The 25,328-nt window shown below is 22.2% G+C and overlaps 1 protein-coding gene across 3 annotated transcripts in view; it reads right to left on the bottom strand.

The window, feature by feature from the left end:
- Positions 1–1,402: 1,402 nt before the first annotated feature.
- LOC117179604 (GILT-like protein 1) overlaps positions 1,403–25,328 on the bottom strand; it is a 25,363-nt gene continuing 1,437 nt past the window's right edge. For 2 of the 3 annotated variants that reach the window (XM_033371585.1, XM_033371583.1), the window contains exons 2-4: positions 14,902–15,093; positions 8,976–9,296; positions 1,403–1,530 (exon numbers count right to left, since the gene is read on the bottom strand). In XM_033371585.1, coding sequence (XP_033227476.1) covers positions 1,441–1,530; positions 8,976–9,296; positions 14,902–15,093 — 603 coding nt within the window. In that variant the 3' untranslated portion in view covers positions 1,403–1,440. Of the gene's footprint in view, positions 1,531–8,975; positions 9,297–14,901; positions 15,099–25,328 lie in introns of all 3 variants that reach the window. The other variant, XM_033371584.1, reaches the window with a different exon arrangement.

Genomic DNA, 25,328 nt, shown 5'->3' with positions numbered 1-25,328 from the left:
CAAAAATACGAATTTTTTAAAAGATAGTTTATCCTTCACGCCGTAAAAATGAAGTTTTAAGAACAAAGATGATTTTTTAACAAAATAGTTGAATTTTCAACTTACAAAGATAACTTTTCAACCAAATGGTCGAATTATCAAAGAAAAAAATTAAACTTTAAAGAAAAATCAAGTAGGTGAATTTTGAAGCCAAAATGAGGAATTTTTTTATTGAAATTTTTAATATTAAAGTTCATTTTCATCTAAAAAAGATGACTTTTGACAAAAAAATATTCATTCTGAGCGGAAAATATACTTGTTGATATCTTAATCAAAAAAGATTTTAATTTTAATTTAAAAAGACTTCAATTCAAATATAAAACTCTTAACCAAGAACTTGAATTTTGGGACCAAAAAATATGAATTCTTAACGAAAAATGTAATAGTTGATATTAGAAGGAAAAATATTTGTATTTAAAATTTTTTAAAATTATATTCAACCAAAAAGGACGAATTAATTTTTTCAGTTAAAAAAAATTATTTTTCAACAATAAAAAAATGTATTTTTGACAAAATAAGAAAATTTTGAATCAAATTGTAGAATTTTTAACCGAAAGAGACTAATTCTGCATAAAAAATATAGTATTAGAATTTTCAACCTGAGAGTGCAATAACACTATTTGAAACATTTTTAAGCCAAAAAGACGAATTTTTTTAGAAGACGTTAGAATCCTTATAAAAAGTTTAATTTTCAAAGCAAAAAGACTCATTTTGAACAAAATAATATGGACTTTTCATCTAAAATGACGAATTCTCTATATAAAAAAATGGACAGTTCAAATAAAAGATGAATTTTCAACAGAAGAATTAAATTTTCAAGAAAAACAGATTAATTTTAAGCATTTAAGAAGAAAAGCGAGAAAAAGAGAAGTTTTTTTTTAAACAGGGTTTTTTAAACACAAGAAGGTTAATTTTCAACAAAAGAGATGACTTTTAACAAGATAGTTGGATTTTCAACTTTAAAAAAATGAATTTTCAACTAAATGGTCCAATTTTTATTTTTAAAAAAAAATAAACTTTAACCGATATCCAAATAGTTGAATTTTCAGAGAAAAAAGAATAATTTTGAACCAAAAAAATTAGTTGTCAATCCAAAATGACGAATTTTCTTTTTTAAAAATGGAATCTTCGATCAAAAGATGCATTTTCAAAAGAATAATTAAATTTTTCACCAAAAAGAGATTAATTTTGAGCATTTAAGCGAGAAAAGCGAGAAAAAAAGGGAAATTTCTTGAAAACGGGGGGTTATTTAAAAAAATAAATACCAGAAAACTTTTCCAAATAATTATATTTCCCACGAATTTTATAAATCTACAAGAGAACAACACTTATCCAAGAGAGGAAGATATGAAATAACAGTTTCTTAAAAAAATATGATTTATAACAAGTGGCAGATTTGCATCACTGGCTACAAGCTTTCGGCAAATTTTTTAAGAGAAGACAAACCTGTTTCAACAAATTCTTGAGTATTGCTGGCTGGTTGCTGAAACTCTGAAAATAGAAATCATCAGTGCTAAACTTCATCGAATACCAAAAAGATGAATTTGATACAGTAAGATTAATTTTCAAACAAAAAGATAAACTTTCTAAAAAAAAAAAAATTCAACAAAATACATGAATTTTAACGAAATAGTTTAATTTTTAACTAGAAAACAAAATGAACTTTCATCTCAAATGATGAATTTTCAACTAAAATGACGAATTTTCGAAACTGAAATAATTGAACTTTTGATAACAAATATAACATTTTTCACTAAAAAAGATCAATTCTCAACTAAAACTTGAATAATTAAGTTTTATGTTAAGAAAATCAGTTTTTAACAAAAAAATGAAATGACCGTAAATTTAATTTTTGACCGGGAGTTTTACAAATTTTTAGAAAAAAAAACATACTTCCAACATAGATTACAACCGTTTTTAAATAATTAGTTAAACTGTGATCTTTTACAATTATGATAGCATTTAGTTTAGAATGCGTGTTTGAATTAAAATAATGTCAAAATGCAGTTTTAAAGACTTAAGCAATTAAAAATTAGAATCGTTTAAAATCGAAGATTTTTGATAACAAACATTTTTAGTTGATCAACTGTGAATATGAAATAAATTATGATTTTTAAATTTGAATTGCACCATAAAATTTGTAAAATAAATAATAATTGATTGTAAAAAACGATTCGGAATAAGTTCACAATTTTAGAACTTCCAGATTTTAACATCAAAAATTAATCTGTTTCAATTGGAAAGTCTTAAACAAATGTAAACGGGCTATTGAAACTTTTAAAACTATTTTCAATTTTAAAATAACTTTTAAATCGTATATTTATTAAAATAGCAATATATAATAAAATAATATAAAAATATTCCAGTTTTAAACACTTTTAAAAATTAAAAAATTTTCAATTAAAAAAAGAACAGTTGCTTAACATTTAGAAATATCCGAGTGTATATTTAAAATCAGTAATTATAAATAAAATACTCAAAACGGAATAAAAATACTAAAGTTTGAAAATTACAATTTTAATTGTTCTGTTTTACAAAATTTAATTTGTAAATCAACTTCTTAAATTTTGATGTATAAATAACAATTAAACACCTATTATTTTTGGAAAAAATCGAGTAAAAATTCGAATACTTTTAATAATATTTTTTAATTTACAACAATTCGAAACAACATGTAGATTTTTCAAGATCTTGAAATAGAATTTCGAAGCATTTTAAAGAATTTTAAACTATTTAAAAATAAAAATAATTTATCATAATTTAAACAGAGATTTTTCAATCTTTTACAAATTTATAGTTGGAACTAGAATTTATTCAGAATAATAACCGGGAATTTCAAATTTTAACAAATTCCGAGCTAGAACTGAAAATTTTCGAAAAGGAACAAAATTTTGAAGTGGAACAGGTAATTTTTCTAAAGAGTTATAATTCTGAGTTGAAGCAGAGAATTTTCAAATTTTAACCAATTCTGAATTGAAACTGGTATTTATCCAAAAGAATTATAACTCTTCTTGGAACAGAGAATGTTAAAATTTAAATAATTCTTTTTGGAAACGGAAAATTTTCGAAAAGTATTAAATTCCGGATTTGAACAAAGAATTTGCAATTTTTAACCAATTCTGAGTTGGAACTGGAATTTATTCAAGAGAACAACAATTCTCAATGGAAAATTGAGTTTTTCCAACAAAATTATTGTCCAGTGCTAAAACGAGGTATTTTCGAAAAAGAATTAAATTATGAATTGGAACAGGGAATTTTTCCAAAAAGTTCCAATTCTTACAATTAGTTGAAATGGAAAATTTTTGAAAAAAAAATTTAATTCTGGATTTAAACAAGAAATTTCTTGAAAAGAATTAAAATTCCGCATTTAAATAGGGAATTTCACATTTTTAACCAATTCTGAGTTGGAATTAGAATTTAAAATTGCTGAAAATGGTATAATTTTGAATATTTTTAATTCAGTGAATGATTCTTCAATTTAGAGCATTTAAAATTATAACGTGGATTTATGAATTTTAGCAAAAATGTTGAATTTCCAATCAAAAGGAGACAAATTTTCAACCAAATAATTGAACTTTGAACTAGGAAAAAATTAATTTCCATTTTAACTGATGAATTTTTAACTAAAATTATGAATCCTCAACTGGAATAGTTTAATTTTAAACAGAAAAATTAGAGTCTTCATCTAACACAATAAGTCTTCAACTGAAATAGTTAAACTTAAAAAAAATTTACTTGAAAATGTAAATTGTCAACCAAAACTTAAATAATTAAGTTTTACGTTAAAAAAATCTATTCGCAACTAAAAAAATTTTTAACTAAAATTATGAAATATGCAATTGGAATAGTGTTTTTAATCTAAGAAAAAAATGATTTTGAACCAAAAAAGAAACAAATTTTCGGAAAAAAATTCCTTTTCATCCTCATTTCAATCAAATAACTCATTTTTCAACAAAAAAAAAGAAGAATTTGTAATTAATTTCATATTTATTATTTATTTTATTTTTATCATTTTATTATTTTATTTTTCAACCAAGTAAATTTATTTCTAACCTAAATAATGAATTTTCAACTAAAATTATGAATATTTAACTGGAATACTTGAATTTTCAACCAAAAAGAAGAATTTGTATACAAGGAGATTAACTTTTAAAGAAAAAAAATCATTTTCTACCAAAAAGTAATTTTCTTTTTTTAACAAAATACATCAATATTTAAGGAAATATACGACTTTGCAATAAAAAAATTGGTAAATTTTGACCTGGAATACGTCCAAATAAAACGTAAAATTATGCATCTTAAACTAGAATTTGTTCAAATTTGTACCTATCAAAAAGATGAATTTTCAAAAAATTGTTTAATTTAAAAAAATATATCAGTTTTCAAGCATATAGTTGAATTTTTCGGTACAAATTTCATTCTTAACCAAAAAAATCAAATTTTCAGAAAAAAAGTAAAATTTCGATAAAAACTTATTTTTCATTCAAAGAAAAAACAAGCTTCCAATCAAATAGATCATTATTCAACCAAAGAAATAAATTTTTGATAGAAATGATGAATCTTCAAAAAAATTAATTTGCAACAAAATAGTTTATTTTCTAACCAAGTAAATTTATTTCTAATTTAAAAGGGAATTTACTTGAAATTCCAACCAAAAAGAAGAATTTTTAAACCAGGAGATTAGCTTCAAAAAAATTCTACTAAAAAAGTCGAATTTTGAACAAAATGCGTGAATTTTCAACGAAAAAAATGAATTTTTAATGTAAAAAAACAACATTTTTTAAATGCAAATGATTAAATTTTGACCTAGAAAAGGTCAATTTTCAACTCAAAGTGGAATGGATAAATTTTCAATTGCAAAAATTAAATTTCAACCCAACTGATAAATTTTCAACTAAAATTATGAATCTTCAACCGGAATAGTTGAATTTTATAACTATCAAGAAGATGAATTTACTACCAAATAGTTGAATTTTTCTTTAAAAATCACATTTTTAACCAATAAAAATCTGATTTTCAGAAAAATAGTTACATTTTCTACTAGAATAGTTAAATTTTCAGTCGAAAAATGGATTTTCAACAAAGTAGATACATTTTTAATGAGATGAAATTTCAATAAAAAATAATTTTTAAATAAAATGATGAATCTATAACAAAATATATGAAATTTAAACCAAATACCTAGTTGAATTTTCAACCCAAAAAATTAAGTTTCTACTAAAAATGAATAATTTTCAATAAAGTACATGAATTTCAGCTAAAAAAATTTTTTAACCAAAATTCGAGTAGTTAAAATGTCCAAAAAATAAATATTCAAACAAAAGAAACAACGCATTTTCAATAAAATATTTTTGTCTGGTCAAAAAAATTAGTTTTCTAACCAAAAATAGAAGAATTTAGATTTCAGTAAAAATAATTATCTAAAAAAATGATTTCGCAACTAAATAATTTAATTTCAAACTAAAAAAGATAAATTTACAAACCAAAAATATAATATTTCAAATTTGCAGTAAGACACGTAAATTAAAGAAACGAGTTTTCAGCCAAATTGATTCTTTTTTAGCTAAAAAGAAACGGATTTTTAACCACAGAAATTAACTTTTAATCACTATGATGAATTTTTGACCAAATAGTGAAATTTTCAATTTAAAAGATGAACTTTCTATAAAAAAACGAATGTTCAACAAAATTATTTGTTTTTTCAGTGAAAGAAATTATTTCTTAACAATTAAATAGACGAGATAAATTTTGTACTAAACACCTCATTTTTTAACACAAAATGGAATAGTTAAAGTGAATTTTCATGATTAAAATTCAATTGAAAAAAACTTAATTTTTAATCAAAAACATCAATTTTAAACTAAAAACCACGATTTTTCAACAACAAAATTAAATTTTCAACCAAACAAATGAATTTTTAATAAAAAAGAAGTTCAATTTCAACTAATTAGAGTGCTCTTTGATCGAAAAAAAAAACAGATTTACGAGAAATAGTTTCATTTTTACCATAAACAGATAAATTTACAATTAAAAATAGAATAGTTAAATGTATAGTAAAAGAATTAATTTTCATTAAAATTCGTTTATATTTTCGTTGTAAGTTTATTTTACTAAGTAAAAATTTTTATATTTTTAGTAGATAATTGACCTTTTTAGTTCAAAATTCATATATTTGGTTAAAAATTAATTTTTTTTGTTAGTTGAAAATTTATCATTTCATTTGAAAATTCACTTTAACTATTCCGTTTTTGTGGAAATTTTACCCTTTTGGATAGAAATATAATCTTTTTTGTTAAAAATTTTCTGTTTTGTAAAAAATTCAACTATCTTACAATATTTTTGGTAAAGAACTCATTTGTTTGATTGAAAAAATAAAATTTTGTTAAAAATTCGTCATTTTTATAGAAAAAATTCATCTTCAGGGTCGATAACGTCACTATTTGTTCAAAAATTCATATTTTTCGTCGAAAATTTATCACTGATACAAAATTAATTTAATTTCATGAAAATTTGTTTCTTTTCAGATAGAAACCGATTTTTTTAACTGAAGACGTAACTATTCCATTTTTGATTGAAAGTTTATATTTTTATTTGAAAATTAATTCATTTTGCTGAAAACTCGTTTTTTTGTTGATTTAAAATTTACTTTTCTAACTACAAATTGAAATATTCTAATTTTGGTTTATAAATTAAATGTTCTTAATTGAAATTTGATATATTTGATTAAAACTGCATCTTTTTTGGTAGAACATTCATCTTTTGGGTTTAAAATTGAATTATTTTGTTGAGAATTCATTGTTTTTAATTGATTGTTTAAACTGAAAATTTAATTCTTCTATTTTTTGTTACAAATTCATTTTTTTGGGTGAAAAATTTTTTTTTGTGAATTCGTTGTTTTTTTTGTTGAACATTTATTTTTCTAACATTTTAAATATTCTAATTTTGGTTAAAAATTGATCTTTTTTAGATAAAAATTCCTGTATGTTCTATAACTTTTAGAAAATCCTGCAAATAAAAAAAAATAAATTTGTATTTATAAATAACAATAGAACACTTATTATTTGTAAAAATATTAGAGCAATTTTAAGAGATATTCAGAAGTTTTAAAAAGATTCGATTTAAATTTAGAACTTGAAATAATTTGAAATACTTACAGCCGAATTTAGAATAAAATTTAGATTTTTGCAGAAGCCAAATAAAAAATTTATAATTTTTTTAAGGATTTTGAAAGACTACAAAAGAATGAAAATTTTCTTAAGATTCTTAGGAAAATTGAAAATGATTTTTCAATTAAAAAAATTATTGTAACAGAAAGTTTAAGAAGATTTTAAGAAACTTAAAAAATGATCAAAGAAAAACATGGATTAGATAAGGATTTTTTTTAATTTTCTGGATTTTTAAAAATTTCGATTGATTTAAAAATATATTTAGAAGTTCTGAAAAAAATTTTAACACACTTTATTTAAATTACTTGAAATAATTTAGAGTTTTTAATTAATTTTGAATCTTTTCAAAACTTCTACATTTCTCTTAAAATTACTCATATTTTTTCTACAAATAATAAGTGTTCAATTGTTATTTATAAGTCAAAATTTAACAATTGCACTCATAAATTAAACACTTTTTAAATCAAAATTAAATAATTTAAACTCACAATATTTTTAATTTAATAAAAACCTTTAGTTATGAGTATATTATTATGGATTTATTTTTAAGTTGAAAATAGTAAAACGCACGTTTTCCTTTTTTTAATAGGTGAAAAAATTAATAGAAATAATATATTAATAAATTTGTTTATTAAATTTTATATAAAAAAATAGTATAAAGAAATACCTGAAACTCTGAATTGGAACTATATTATTGATAAATCATAAAAAATTTTATTTAAAAATCAATTATTTTTCAGATTTGTATACTTAGAGTACAGATCCATTTCAAAAGTAATTTATTTATATTTACAGTTGATAAAATAAAACTGTCCGGTAGCCACCCTGTTTTTTATACAAAAATCTTCGATTTTACAAACTTCTAATTTTTAATTAATTTTAACCTTTTAAGCTGCATTTTAAAATTCTTTAAATTAAAATATATGCTTAAAAATTAAAAATCTAAAATGGAAAATTTTTAAAGTGAAAGTTTTTCGAATTAAGCATTCTAAACTAAATTATATAATAATTTATAAAAATCACAATTTAGGAAATTATTTAAAAATGGTTGAAATCGAAATTGGACAAATTTTGTAAAATTCCTGGTCAAAAAATAAATTCATTGTCATTTCCCGGTTTTTCCCGGTAACATAAAATTCCCGGTTCCTATTTTTGTATTGAAAAGTCAAGTGAAATCTGTTTGGATGAAAATTCTACTCTCTTTTTGAAAATTTGTCTTTTTGATTTAAAAATTCACTTGTTTTAGTAAAATTTTCATTTATCTTGGGCGAAAATGCAACTGTTTGGTTAAAAATTTAACAATTTTCTTAGTTAAAAAGTCATACTTTTTGTTTAAAAATTCGACTATTCAGCTGAAAACTACCTTATTGTTTACAATTCTTATTTTGGTGTTGAAAAGTGAACTGGAGTCTTTTTTGGATACGAATTTGACTATTTCTTAAACATTTTTTTAATATATCATTTTTAGAAGAAATTTCAACTTTCTTGAATAAAAATGCAACTATTTGATTGAAAATTCATACTTTTTGGTTAAAAATTCGGTTGTATTGTTGAAAATTGAACTATTGAAATCTTTTCTGGATGAAAATTAATCCATTTTAAGAGAAATTTTTATCTTTCTTGCATAAAAATGTAATTATTATTTATAAAAATAGAAAATACGATGAAAAATATTTAAAAAATGAAAACTTGAATTTTGCTACGATCAAAAGTAAATTCCCGGGTTTTAAATTAAATTCCCGGTCAAGTCGCTACTCTGATTTTCCTTACCTGATCGAGAGAAATCGTCGGGATGAAGGTGATTTCACTCTTGTTTTTTTCCGTAATTTCACCATATTTGGCTAATAACTCTTTTCCATGCTTTCCGTTGAAACATTCGAGAATTGGTTGATATTTTATACTCATATCCTTGGCGCAAGATTTCATGATTTCCTGGGGTTCATGATTTCGTTTGATCATGCAGGTCAGGTACTCTAACTGTTGTTTCGGATCCTTTATCGCCTCTATTGCACACGCATGAATCATATTTGCTTCGCATTCGGTAGGACCGTGTTGGCAATCAAATTTGTAACTATCATCGGTTTTTGTGGTCTTTTAAAAAATAAAAAAATGCTGGAATGTTACCATTTTCATTCAGTACCTTTACACTGTGGCCGCAGAACTTCATTTTTAAAATTCTTTGAGTTTTACATGACTAATTTTTCATTTTCCCTTACCATTACTTATTTCCTAAAGATAAGTATTTTCATTTTGTCACACTTTTCACAGAGAGTCGGGTCGACTGAAAAATCCCGAAAAAATAAAATTCCCGTCACTGTAAAATTCCCGAATTAGAAAATTCTCGATTGATCAAATTCGCGAATAATAAAATTTCCGAAAAATAAAAATACCGATTTGGAAAATTCCCAAATAATAAGATACACGAATAATAAAATTACCGAAAAATAAAAATACCGAATTGGAAAATTCCCGAATAATAAAATTTTCGAATAGCAAAATTTCAGAATTATAAAATTCCAGAATAATAAAATTCCCGACAGTTTATAATATTACCGAATTGGTAAATTCTCGAATAATAAAATTCGCGACAGAAAATTGCCGATTTACAAAATATCCGAATTGGAATATTCCCGAATTTTAAGAATAAGAATTAAAAAAAATATATTTTATTGACTACAAATACAACAATACGACATTAGTTTCCAAAATTATTTTTAACATTTAAAATTTTTAAGCTTATTTCTTGAATTTAAAAAAGCAATATTTTTAAATAAAATATTTCTAGGTAACGCATGTTTTTTAATGTTCACAGTATTTGAAAAAATCCAAAAGCGTTCGCAAAAATAAAATTTTAAATTAATATATATATTAATTTTAAATTTTATTTTTGCGAATGCTTTTTGTATTTTTTCAAATACTGTGAACATTAAAAAAAACATGCGTTACCTAGAAATATTTTATTTAAAATTATTAATATTTTTAATTAAAAAAATAAGCTTCGAAATTTTGAATGTTGAAAATAATTTTTGAAACTAATATTTTATTGTTGTATTTGTAATCAATAAAATATATTTATAAAAAATTCAAATTGTTAAAATTCAGGAGTTTTACAATTTGGGAATTTTCCAATTCGGGTATTTTATAAATCGGCAATTTTCTGTCGGGAATTTTATTATTCGGGAATTTCCCAATTCGGCAATATTATAAACTGTCGTGAATGTTATTATTCGGGAATATTGCAATTCGGGAATTTTATAATTCTGAAATTTTACTATACGAAAATTTTCTTATTCGGGAATTTTCCAATTAGGTATTTTTATTGTTCGGCAATGTTATTATGGGTGAATTTTATTTTTCGGCAATTTTCCAATTCGGTATTTTTAGTTGTCGGTAATTTTATTATTCGTGTATTTTATTATTTGGGAATTTTCCAAATCGGTATTTTTATTTTTCGGAAATTTTATTATTCGCGAATTTGATCAATGGAGAATTTTCTAATTCGGTAATTTTACAGTGTCGGGAATTTTATTTTTCGGGATTTTTCAGTCGTCCCAGAGAATCTTTTGTGAATGGAATAAAATAATTCTTAATTTAACATACATTTTTAATTTATCATTCTTACGGATTCTAAATATATTCAAATTATTCAAGGAATTTCCAAATGCCTTAAATAATTTAAAGAGATCTGAAAGAATTTGAAAGATGTTGGGGTAATTTAAAAAATTTCAAGGAATTTTCAAGAGCTTTGAAAAGTTTTAAGAGATATAATGAATTATACATATTTTAGGTTATTAAAAAAAAACATTTCAATGAGCTTTAGAAAGGGTATTTAAAAAAATTCTAAGCATTTTAAAGGATTTCAAATATTTTAAAATATTTGGGGATCTAGAATTCAAATAATGCACGGCGAAAGTGTAAAAAAATGATTTTTAAATAAAAATAATGTTCTGATAGTTCTGGGTAAAAGATAATAATCTTTAGGGTTTTTTTTAATCTTTTGAATTAAAAATAATTTTCGAAAATCGTAAAATTCACTGTCTTTAGACGTAAATCCGAGTGAATTCATACTAACCACAACAAATTATTGTCCATGTACAATTAAATTAGACCTATAATTATTTGTGTAATTTTTAAATATCCGAAAAGAAAATAGACTAAATTTTATAATATTTTATATTATATTACATAATATAATATATATATATATATATGTTATGAATTAATTTCGGATTTCCAAATATTTTAATAAACACTTTATGTGTTTTAATGAACGCAATTTGTTGCTTTATTTATTATTTATTAATATTATCATATGATATTTTAAGTTTAAAAAATGAAACTTGTTAAAAATTATTTTTAAAATCGAGAAAAATATGCAAATTTGATGTTTTTCTTTTTCTCTTAAGGTTTCTTTTCTCTTAAATGAACAATGAAAATTGTGAAATATTTATTTGAAAAGTTCAACTCAAGTTCTTTTCCAAAACTAGTTATAATTAAGAATAAAATATTTTCCTCGATTTTATAAATTATTTTTTAAAACTTGTATTTTTTAGCTTAGAAAAACTTTAGTTCATGTTTAATTTAAAAACAAGTGTAATAAAAATTCCCTTTTCATTTTAAATCCTAAGCTAAATTTCATGACAATAGTTGTGACGAAAAGAAAATTAAAATTAATTAAATTTGTTTAACTAATAATCTAGATAATATTGTTTGATTCTCTAAAAACCTATCCAAATTCACAAAAAGCTTATTTTTTTTACAAAATTGTAAAAAATCTACATTTTTCCAAAATTTTTATAATTTTCATATTAACCATTATTTTTTGTATCTTTCTAAGACATATAAACTTTTTTAAATGCATTTTAAAATTGTTGTTAAAAATGCTTAAAAACAAAAAAAATTGTCTTAAAGACTTCCAGATTTACAAAATTATCCTAAAGTTAATTTTTAAAAATAAAAAATCATTTACATTTTTTCTGAAAATAATTTTCTAATTCTGTAATAATTTTGTAATTCTGATTCAATTTTTTTTAGAATCCATTTTTTAAAATAAAGAAATCATTGGAAATTTAACCATGAATCTTGAGACAATTTTACTTCTATAAATAAAAAAAAAAATTATTTCGAAATTTTTGTTTAAATATTGCAGATTCTTGCTCGATATATTTAAAAATCTTCAAAGCTTAAAATTAACGTTTCTAAATAAAATCAGAATAATTTTGAATTTTTCCAAAATCTTATTGCCCGTGTGATAACAAAATTAAAAATATTAAATTTTAAATAGTGACTATCAAATCATAAAAATTTACAAAATTTAACCTTCAAAATAAATATATTTGGCAAAAAAGATCAATTTTCAACCTAGAACCGAATAGTTATATTTTTAGTGAATAAAATTAATACTTAACTACAAAAAAAACGAATTATAAAAAAAGTTAAATTGGCATCCAAAGGGGTGAGCTTTGAACTAAAACGATGAATCCTAAAAAAAATTTCAACAAAAGAGCAAAAAGATGATTTTTGAACCAAGATGATTAATTTTCTAAAAATGGAATAGTTCAATTTTCAACCAGAGATGAGTCTTCATTAGAAAATTAATTTTTAACAAAGTATTTCAACTTCCAACCAAGCAGTTGATATTGAAAAATGTTAAATTTTCAGGAGAAAAAAGGGAATTTTCTAAAAAAAAATTTATTTTCAACAAACAAATCTTATTTTCAACCAAATAGTTAAATTTTATACAAAAAAAGCATCTTTAACCAAATAATACCATTTTTAATACGAAAAGATGAACATTAACAAAAAATTTTAATTCTTATAAAAAATAACAGTTGAATTCAAAAAGCGGATTTTTTACAAAATTAGTACATTTTCCACCAGAGAGATTAACTTTATACTAAAATTATGATTATTCAAACAAAAAATTAATTTTTTAATTAAAAATTGTTATAGTTAATAGTTCAACAACAAAAAAGATTTTTATTTTTAATTAAGAACAATTTAAACCTGTAAGACGAATTTTCAACATAACACCTATATTTCAAATAAAAAATTAATATTTTTAACCGAAAAAGATTAATTGCGAATCATTTTTCAAAACTTTAAACCAAAGTAGTTCGATTTTCAGGAAAAGTAATAACTTTTAATTTCCATTAATTTAATTTCAATTTTGTTAAATTTAGGTGAATTGAAGAGAAATGAGAAAAATTCGATGAAATTCATTAAAAAAAAAATCAATTGAAAAATTCTTTGAAATCCCCAAAACTTATTGAAATAATTTTTTTTTAAATTTTGGAATCTTTTAAAATATCCTTAATTATTTTAAATCTTTTGAAATCTTTCGAAACTTTTTAATGTTCTTAAAGATACCTTGAAATCTTTTAAAACACCCTAAAATATTTCAAAACCTTTAAAATATTATGAAATGCCTTAAAATTTTTGAAATTCCTTGTTTTAAAAATGCCCTAAAATATTTAAATTCTTCAGAATCACTTCAAATGATTGAAATCTACTAAAAGTACCCTAAAATATTTTAAATCCTTCAAAATCTTTCAAATTTTTTAAAGTTATTATATTTAAAAATACCCTGAAATATTTAAAATCCTTTGAAATTCCATAAAGCTCTTTAAAATCTTAGGGAATTTTTTAAAACACTCTAAAATATTGTAAATCCTTCGAAATCTTTAAAAATCCGTTGAACATTGGCAAAGCTCCTTTAAATGCTTTGAAATTTTTTTTAAATACCCTAACATATTTTTAATCCTTAAAAATCTTTCAAAATCTCTTTAAACTTTTTAGTGCTCTTTAAAATGCTTTGGATTTTTTTTTAAATACATAACTTAAAATATTTTTAATTATTTGAGATCTTTTGAAATACCTTGAATTATTTAAACATATTTGAAATTCTACGAAAACCCTCATTTTTTTGTCAACAATTTATTTACTGCATTCTTTTTAGATTATTGAAATTTAGAAATTAGAAATTCAAAATTCCTTCAGAATATTTTTAAATGCCCAAAATATTATAAAAAATACCCCCAACTTTAAAATTGTTTAAAATGCTTTGGAAATTTTTTAAATGCATACCCTAAATTATAGTCGTTCCTTTGAAATTTCTTGAAATATCGCGAAACTTTTTAGAGCTCTTTAAAATTCTTAGGAATATTTAAAATTACCCTAAAATATTTGTAAAAAATTCAAATCTCTTCAAATTAGTGAAATCAATCAAAAAATAATTTCAATCTTTTAAAATATTCTAAAATGCTTTAAAATATTTGTTAAGACCCGAAAATTTATGTATTTTAAATCTTTTAAAATTTGGTAAAGCTCTTTAATTAAAATGCTGTGGACTTTTCTGCAATACCGTCACAAATTTTCAGTTCCTTGAAATATATAAAAATCTCTTGAAGATTTTTGTAGCTCTTAAAAATTTCTTGGAACTTTTGAAAAACGCCCAAAATGTTTTTAAAGTATCTTTATCTTTAAAAAGTTACTTTATCTTTAAAAAAATCACTAAAAAGTAATTTTGAAACAAAAGCGAATAAAATATTGACTTTGTGACAGCCCTGATTATTCTTATCAGTTACCGAAAGTGCTTTTTGCCGAAATTCCCAGACTTTTCTTGATTTCCCGTTTTCCCTGACCTGCGGCCACCCTGTATCGGATTTTGTATTTTTCACATAAGGAAAAAAGTTACCTTGGCGTTTCCGTAAGGAATTGATTCGATTTCCATATTTTCTGATATCTGCTCAAAAGTGGGAAGCAGTTGTTTCACAAAAAAGCTACGAGAATCGGGACACAGAGCCTCGTAGAAAACAGTCACGTGAACTTTTTGTACACTAGGAACATTCAGCTTTGAATCTTCAGATGCGACTTCAGCCTGATTCATCTGTTCTACATAAGATTAATAAGTATAAAAAAATGAATAATTAAAAAAAAATATTTTTAAATAACAATTTAGCTGAATAAACAAATCCAGGGAAGATTCTTTATAACAAATATGAGATCTCATGTTGACCTATTTTAATATTTTAAGTAGAGCCATTAAGTTTATTTTTAGATATTTTATGAAAGAAAATATGTAGTATGAAATAAAGATATTGTTATCTTTTTTAATAAACAGATGACTGACAAAAAGCTGTAAAATCTCGAATATAAAAAAAGGCGATATTACAGTGAAGTCACAGTTTTCTAACGATTAATTACTGAATAATTGCAAATTAAAAGTAAATTTTCTTTGCTTGGTCAGAATGTTATCTATTCTGAAGAAGGGAAAAAATGAATACGTTGTTTGTCAGGCTATAATTTACTGATAATAAATAACCACTCTGCTTTGTAGGACTTCAAAAAAAATTAGGTTTAAAAATTACTGTAAACGAGGCGAAAATGGAAAAGCAGATTTTCTGAATCAAATAATATAGCAGGTAAAGAGCGACTTTTTAAAATTAAATTCTTGAGATAAAAAAATATTTTACTGTAAAAAGAATTTTCGTAAATTAACTGTGTTTTCACGTACTTTTAGGGCCCGCTCGTAAAATTCGTTACCAATTTTGAGTTATTTTCATCCCAATATTTAAATTAAAAAAAAATAAACAGAATGCCTACTTAAATCTTGGAAAAAAATTTCCTTGCAATTCCAGGTTAGTAAGATAGGTTAATTAAATAATACTAAAAACATAATTAATCATTTGTTGAATTTGTCTCTAAATTCCATGAATTTTCAATAAAAATAATAAATCTTTAACAACAAATAAATAATTTTTAACAAAAGAGTAACTCTCAACCAAGTAATTAAGTATTTATTTAAAAAAGATGAATTTAATAGAAAAATTATTAGTTGGGGTTTCAATAAAATAAGAATAAAAATTTTTGATACAAGGAATAATGGAATTCAACCAATAAGGACGAGTTTTTGGCGAATTTATCATAAATCTTTTTTTTTAGTTTATAGAAATTCAATGAATATTGCAAGACTTTATTAAATATTACAGCACGATGGGTTAATTAAATAATTAAATAATATCAAAAAATAATTAATCATTTGTTGAATTTGTCTCTAAAGCCCATGAATTTTCAATAAAAATAATAAATTCGATACAAAAAATTTATTAGTTGGTATTTCAGTCAAAAAAGATTGAAATTTTTTATACACAAAACAATGGAATTTAACCAAAAATGACGAGTTTTTGGCAAATTTATTATAAATATTTTTTTTAGTTTCTAGGAATTCAATTAACATTACAAGATTTTATTCAATATTATAACTCGATAGGTTAATTAAATAATTAAATAATTTAAATGGATTAAAAAAACATTAATTCTCAATAAAATAGTTGAATTTTCTACAGATAAAGATCAATTTTCAAACAAATAGATCAATTTTGAACTAAAAATATCAGTTTTCAATAAAAAATGGAAGATTTAAATTTTTAGTTAAAAAAATTATTTCACCAACGAAAAAACAGATTCATTTTGAAAACAATTTAATTTTACTTTTGACCAAGTAGTTTTATTTTTCAACGAAAAATATGATTTAATTACTAAAATGATCAATATTAAATTGCAATATTTGAATTTTTAGGCAAAAAAATTAACTTTTAAATAAGACGAATAATTTTCAAACAGAAAGATTAGTTTTCTACCAAAAAAGGCGAGTTTTCAAAAAAATATATGAATTTTGAACAAAAAAGTTCAATTTTCAACTAAAAAAGTCTTATTTTCAACAAAAAAATGAATTTTTTATCACAAAGACGATTATTTACAAAACACATGTATTTTCAACGAAATATTCGCATAATCGAATACAAAAGGACAAATTTTTGAGCATATTGTTCAATTTTAAACTGAAAAAGGTCAAGTTTTAACCAAAAATGGAATCGAAGATCCATTTTTGACAAAGACAATTTTTATAGAAAATACAAGAATTTTAAATTAAAAAGATGATTTGTCAAACAATTGAATAGTTAAATTTTCAGTTAAAAAATTCATTTTCAACGAAGGCGACGAATTTTCAACCAAAATGATTAATCTTTAATTAAATAATCGAATTTGAAATCAAAACATGAATTTTTAACCAAAATTCTGAGTCTTTAAACAGAATCATTTAATTTCAAACAAAAAAGTTCATTTTTAGCCCAGAAGAATAATTTCTACCAAAAAAGACATTTTCAACTAAAAAAATATAATTTTTCAACTTAATTTTCAACAACAAAATCAAATAAAATTTACAAAAAAATTGTTAAAGTTGCAACTGGAATAGTTGAGCTATCAGATGAATTTTTAACAAAATACATGATTTTTTTTAACTTAAAAGGATAAATTATAAGTCAAAAATTAATTGTTAAAATTTCAGATAAAAAAATTAATTTTGAACCAAGCAGTTAAATATTCAACCAAAAAGACGAATTTTTAAGTCAATGAATCATTTTTCAAGAAAACTGTTGAATTTTAAAGACAAAAAAGTTAAATTATATAAAAATGATAAATTATGTACAAAAGATTTTGATTTAAAACCAAAAACAGTTGAATTCGACCAGAAAAATACAGATTAAAGAAAAAGGTGAATCCTCCATCAAAATAGAATAATTTTCAACCAAGAAGATTATTTTTTTGGGGCAAAATACATGATTTTTCAACCAAATTGTTGAATGTTTAACAGAAAAAGTTAATTGTCATCCACAGAAATAAAAATCTTCAAATAAGAAAGATTTTGCAGTTACAACAAAAAATTGCAACTTTGTTGTTGAATTTTCATGCAAAAAATTACAATTTTCTGCAAAATAGTTGAATTTTCAAACAGAAAATATTAGTTTTCAATAAAAAAAGTTTATTTTCAACCAAATACTAAATTGTCAACCCAAAAAGACGAATTTTAAAAATAAAATTGAATTGTCCACCATAAAGAATATATTTTCAACGCAATTGCTAAATTTTCAACTAAAGGGATGATTTTTCAAACAAGATAATTTTTCCAGTCAGGAAAGAAAAAAATTTCAAACCTATTTTTTTATTTTTCATCACAAAAATACGAATTTTCTATAAAAAAGGTAAATTTTCTACCAAATTGTTACATTTTCAAGCCAAAACATTTTTATTTTTTATTTTGACTATTAAATACATTTTGACTATTAAATAATTTTTTTCACAAATTGTAAACATCTTTTAAAACTGTTCAAATTTTATAAACGTAATTTTTCAAAAATATCATTTTATATTTTTTTAGGAATCTTAAAGAAATTTCAGTTCTCTTGAACTCTTCAAAGTTTTAAAAAAGCTTTTGTATTTTTTTTAAATCTTCAAAAATACATGTATTTTTTTCAATTTTTCGAAATTCATTCAAATTTTAAATTATTTTTGAAATGTTCTCAAAACATATATACATATTTGCGGATAAACGCAAACATTTATTTTAATTTATAAAGTTCACTCTAAACATCCTTTCAACACATCAGACCAACAAATTGCAAAATAAATGAATTTTTGAACAAATACTTAAATTTTCAAGTAAAAATATGAATTTTTTTACAAAAAATGGAATAGTTCAACTTTCAATTGAAAAAATATATTTTTATCAACACAAAAAAGCGGCTTTTTTAACAGAATAGTTCAATTTTCAACCAAAGTGATGATTTTTCAAATAAAATTATGAATCTTCAACTGAAATAGTTAAATTATAAACCAAAAAGAAGAATTTTTATACAAGAAGATTAATTTTCAAATAAAAAGAGCAATTTTTTACCAAATTATGTAATTATTATCAAAATATATGAATTTTTAACGAAATAGTTAAATTTTAAATTAAAGAAGATAATTTTTCAATCGAAAATTAAATATAACATTTTTATCTAAAAAAATTAATTTTGAATCAAACATAAGAGTTTTTAACTAAAAAAATTAATCCTCGAATTAAATAATTGAATTTTTAAATAAAAAAAATCATTTTTACTGCATAAAAAATAAATTTTCAACCAAAATTTAAATAATTAAATTTTATGTTAAAAAATTAATGTGTAACCAATCAGAAGAATTTTCAAAAACAACTACGGAACTTTCAAGTCGAATAAATTATATTTTAAATTTAAAAAATTACTTAAAAAAAATTAACTTTCAACAATTTTAATGAAAACGATGAAACTTCAACAAAAAAATATTAACTTTTAAGCAAATAGTTTAACTTTCAACCAACTAATTTTATTTCCATGAACGAATTTCCAACTAAAATGTTAAATATTTAACTGGAATACTTGAATTTTCAACCAAAAAGGATGAATGTTTAAATAAGATTAATTTTTTTTTAAATTTCTATTTTCTACGAAAAATATACATTTTTTCAATTATATAGTTGAAATTTGAATTTAAAAATAATAATTTTTAACTAAAATTGGAATAGTAACAGTTTTAGTTTAAAAACAGTAGTTTTAAACCAAAACTTAAATAATTAAACTTCAAGTTAAAAAAATTAATGTTTAATCAAACAGAAGAATTTTCAACTATGAACATGGAATTTTCAATTAGAGAAAGCTTAATTTTCAATTTAAAAAAGCACTTTAAACAAATAGTCAAACTTTCTAACAAAGAGACGAATTCTAGAATAAAAATAAAAATTGAATAATTAAATTTTTAGTAAAAAATGAGTGTTAAATGAAAGAGATGATTTTTTATCTAAAATTATGGAATATTCAACTGGCATAATATTTACATTTTCAGGCTCAAAAACAGAATAATTTTCAAACAAAAAAGAAAGAAATTTTCAAGAAAATAGTTACATTTTCGCCAAAAAATTCCTTTTCAGCCAAAGAAAACAAGTTTTTAATCAAATAGCTTATATTTCAACCAAATAAATAAATTTTTACCTAAAAAGATGAATTTTCAACTAAAATAATAAATATTTAACTGGAATACTTGAATTATTAACCAAAAAGAGAATTTTTGAAACAAGAGGATTAATTTAAAAATAAAAAAATCTATTTTCTGCCAAAAAAAATATACAATTTTTCAACAAAATATATGCATTTTTAACGAAATAGTTGAATTTTACATTAAAGAAGACAAATGTTCAAACAAATCGTTGAATTTTCAAAAAGAAAAGATCAATTTTCTACCGAAATGATGAATTCTCAACTGAAATTATGAATCTTGAATTTAAATAATTGAATTTTATACCAAAAACACGAATTTTCAACCAGAAAGATTAATTTTCTACAAAAAAGGCGATTTTTTCGAAAATTTAAATTTCTAAATTGACCAAAATTATTAATCAGAAGTAAATTCCCGGTCATTTCCTGGCCAAGTCGCCACCATGATGAAGGAACCTGCAGCTTTAAGGTGGGTTCCGAACCACCAGAAACACAGTAAACGTAAAAATAAAATTTTTTCTCAAAAACTTCTTGACACGCATGATTCATTTGCTGTTTTCTTTATAATTTTTATGCAATTTTTTACATAACTGATGACTACACCAGAAATTAAAGATTTTATTATATTTACCACTGGGATTGGAAAAAGCCGCCGAAATCTGGAATAAAATTCCGATAATTATCTTCATTTTTCGAAACTAAGATTACTCGCTGATGGATAATTACAAGAACGACTAAAAAGACTTTTAATGTAATAGAAAGATTAATATTTTATTAAAAATCCTAATAATATGTTTTGTCCAAAAATTGGACCTTTTTATTATGACTTTTTTTGTTTTTGAGCACAAATGTGAAATTATATACTTTTTACACAAAAATGAGTCAGATGCTGACAATTTTCAGGGCATAAATAGATGGTGGCTTTAAAAGGATTAGCCTCTGATGATAAAGTAAACAAAGTCTGGGCGAAGCAATAACCGAATCCGACCACTGGTTCTTTTCTCAATCTTTCTCAAAAGAATAACAATGACTATCGTTTTTTTAAAGATTTTTATTTTTTGTTATTCAGTAACCAAAATTAAAAAGTGGGGCGTAACCATTTTTTTAATTTGTGGCATTTTATATAAATAAATGAATGAAAATTGATTAATTGCGATTACAGCAGACTGCATAGCAATACCAGATACAAAAATTAAATTAGAATTTATAAACGTGCATATTGAATTATAATGAATTTTTAATTAATAATTGATATTTTTACATGAAATATGACATTTCATTTTACGTTATACGAAGTAAAATTTAATAAATTTCCATAATGTTCTCGCTTTACTGAACTAAATTTGTATAAAATTTGACCCACAATTATTCTATATAAACTTAAAAAAAATATTGTTATTGGGCATTTTTACTTTGTCAATATAAAAAATTATTTTCCAGCTGAAAGTATAATTTTTTTTTCGACTGAAAAAGTGTTTTGGTTGAATATTTAAATATTTTTTAAATTCGTCGTTATGGTTTCAAAATTTGTCCCTTTTGGTAGAAATTCTATTATTTTGTTGCTAAAAATACAAGTTTTCGGTTGAAACATAATCCGTATAAACAATGGATTATTTGTTTAAGAATTAAACTACTTTTTGAAAAAGTAAATTCTTTGGTTGAAAATGTAACTTGTTGACTAATGATTGCCATATTTTGTTAAAAATTCGTAGTTTTTGATGACTTTTAAAAGATTTCAAGAGAATGACAAATTTTTAAAGATTTTTTTGTACATTTAAAATGATTTTTTAAAAATTAATTTGAACAGAATGTTTGAAAAGATTTCGAAACATTTTTGAAGATTTTGAAATGTTCAAAAAATAATCTGAAAGGTTTTTTAGGAAGTTTTTTTAGTTTTAAAAGATTTTTCGAAGAAACTTTCGGAAAACCTCGGATCATTTTTAGAAAATATATAGAAGTTTTGAGATAATTTCAAAAATGATTTAAAATTTGAAAATATATGTCGAAAAATTAATTTTATTCCAATATTTAAAAAGATTTAAAAACATTATTTAAATTCTTTAAATAATATCTACAAGATTTTAAGGCCATTTTTGTTCATTTTGAAGGAGTTTTCAAAATTTGTAGAAAAAAATTAATCCGTTTCAAAGGATGTTTACAATTTTTGAAAAAATGTTTTCAAACGTCATATTTGTTTAAATGATTTGACCTTGCTTTCACATAAGTTCATATCGGTTTAATTTAAAAAAAAAAGAATTAAAGGCTAAAAAATTATTTTGTTTACAAAAAGTATTTCTTATTTATTGACAAATAGGCTTCAAATTTTATAAATAAAAAAAATGTTCGAAAATATTATCAGACATAAAATACGAAAAAAAGAAAGTTTAATCACAATTAGTGGTCTGAATTTGAAATTGTCTAAAAATATTATCAAAATTCATTCAATTAATTAACTTTGCAGTCAATTTAAAAAAAATATATTTTAAATAGTTTAAAAATCCTTAAAATGTTTCAAAATTTGATTTTAAAATCTTAAAACATATTTATGTTGTTTTACATTTTTTTTAATTTTTAATTATTTTCTAAATTTTTATAAAACTACAAAAGATCTTTTGAATTGATTCGAATTTTTCCTAATAGCTTTTTTTTATCCTGCCAAATAAAAAAATTTCCATCAAATTTTCCACATTTATTTTTGAAAATTCTGTCAATCTTTCTGAATATTTTTTAATATTCTCTTAAAATTAAGTTTCAAACATAAAAAAAAAATTTCAAATTTTTAGGGTGTTTTTAATCTTTCTGAAGCGATTCGAAATTCTTAAAAAGCTTCTAAATTTTTTATTTGAAATCTGCCAAAATATATATTTGGTTTTAAATCAAGCCGTGAACTATTTACACCAAATTTTGGTATGAATAACCGAATTTTGTCGGTATAAATTATTTGATACAATTTCATATTTTAAATTATTTTGAATTTTTTTTAACTTCTAGATATCGCTTTACCTTATTCGAATTTTTTCTAAGAATAATAGGTGTTCAATTCTTATTTATCCAGTAAAATTCAACAATTTTATTTACAAAATAAAATGTTTGTTAATAGAACAATTAAAATTTTAACTTTTAAACTTTAGTTTTGAATATTTGTTTTATAATTACTGATTTTACATGAACAATCAAATATTTCCAAATATTAGGCAATTGTCATTTTTGTGAATGAACATATTTTTTATTTAAAATTTTCAAATTTTAGATCAAAACACTATTTTTAATTTTAAAAAAGCCTTTATATATGAATATATTATATTGAACTTACTTTAAATTTGAAAATAGTTCATAAAGTTTCACTTAATCCTTAATGTGTAGGTCAATTTTGAAAATCATTATAATTCGTATTCACATGTGAGCAACAAAAAACGTTTTTTGTCCTAAATTTTCGATTTTAAACACTAATATTTTTTAATTTGTTAAGTCCTTAAAAACTACATTTTAAAATTATTTAAATGCAAAATTTACGCTTAAAAATTAAAATCCAAAATGAAAAATTTGTAAGTGAAAGATTTTCGAATTGCGCATTATAAAGTGAATATCGCAATGGCAAATGAAATTTTCATTGCATGAAAATTGAACAATTTTGTAGAAAATTCCACTTTTTTCAGAAAGTTTGCGTTTTTATAAAGTTTAACATTATTGTTAAAAATTCAACTATTTGGTTAAAAAATAAGCTTTTGTTGCAGCGGAAATAAACTTTTTCGAGGAAAACTGAACTTTTTTTTGTAGAAAATTCGTCTGTTTTTGGCTTGCAAATTTGACAATTCGGTAGGAAATTCGTTTTTTTGGCTTGAAAACTTAAAAATTTGTTTGAAAACTCAACTATTGAAAAAGAATTTTTTCGAGGGAAATTTAACTCTTTTTTTGTAGAAAATGCGTCTACTTTGGCTTGAAAATTCAGATTTTTAGCTTGAAAATTAAACTATTTGAATAAAACGAACTTTTAAGAGTAAAAATCAACTTTTTTTGTTGAAAACTCGTCTTTTTGGTTTGAAAATTGAACTATTTGATTAAAAATTCAATGATTTGATTGAAAATGAATTTTTTCCAGTATAATTTAACATTTTTGTGGAAAAGTCGTCTATTTTGGATTGAAAATGCAACAATTAGGTAAAAAATTCAACTGTTTAGCAGAAAATTCGCCTTTCGACTGGAAAATTTAACAATCATGTTGAAACTTCCACTATTTAAATAAAAATTAATTTTTTGAGAGAAATTTAACTCTATTCTTTTGTAGAAAACTCATCTATTTTTGCCTGGAAATTCCACATTTTTGCAGAAAATTCGTCTTTTTAGATTGAAAATTAAACTTTTTTGTAGAAAAATCATCTGTTTTGGCTTGAAAATCGAACGATTTGTTTAAAAATTCAATTCTTTGATTGAAAATGAACTATTTCGAGGATAACTTAACATTTTTGTAGAAAAGTCGTTTATTTTTATTTGAAAATACAACAATTAGGTAGAAAATTCAACTGTTTTGAAGAAAATTCGTCTTTTTGGATGGAAAATTTAACAATTTGGTTGAAAGTTGATATATTTCATTGAAAATCAACTCTTTCGATGAAAATGTAACTGTTTGGTAGAAAATTACAAAATTTGGTAGAAAATTCATCTGTTTTTCATAAAATTCGTCATTTTGACTGGGAAATTCAACAATTTGGTTGAAAATTCAAATATTTTATTGAAAATAACTTTTTCGAAGAAAATTTAACTTTTTGTAGAAAATTCATCTGTTTTGGCTTGAAAATTGAACGATTTGTTTAAAAATTCAATACTTTGATTGAAAATGAACTATTTCGAGGATAATTTAACATTTTTGTAGAAAAGTCGTTTATTTTTTATTGAAAATACAACAATTAGGTAGAAAATTCAACTGTTTTGAAGAAAATTCGTCTTTTTGGATGGAAAATTTAACAATTTGGTTGAAAGTTGATATATTTCATTGAAAATCAACTCTTTCGATGAAAATGTAACTGTTTGGTAGAAAATCCATCTGTTTATGGTATGCAAATTCATCCATTTGGTAGAAAATTACAAAATTTGGTAGAAAATTCATCTGTTTTTTATAAAATTCGTCATTTTGACTGGGAAATTTAACAATTTGGTTAAAAATTCAAACATTTGATTGAAAATGAACTTTTTCGAAGAAAATTTAACTTTTTTTTAGAAAATTCATCTGTTTTGGCTTATAAATTCAATAATTTGGTAGAGAATTTAACTG

The sequence above is a fragment of the Belonocnema kinseyi genome, chromosome 9 (assembly GCF_010883055.1).
Source record: "Belonocnema kinseyi isolate 2016_QV_RU_SX_M_011 chromosome 9, B_treatae_v1, whole genome shotgun sequence".
Lineage (NCBI taxonomy): Eukaryota > Metazoa > Arthropoda > Insecta > Hymenoptera > Cynipidae > Belonocnema > Belonocnema kinseyi.
Note: the sequence above shows the minus strand (reverse complement) of the source record. Positions and strands in the feature narration are given on the sequence as shown.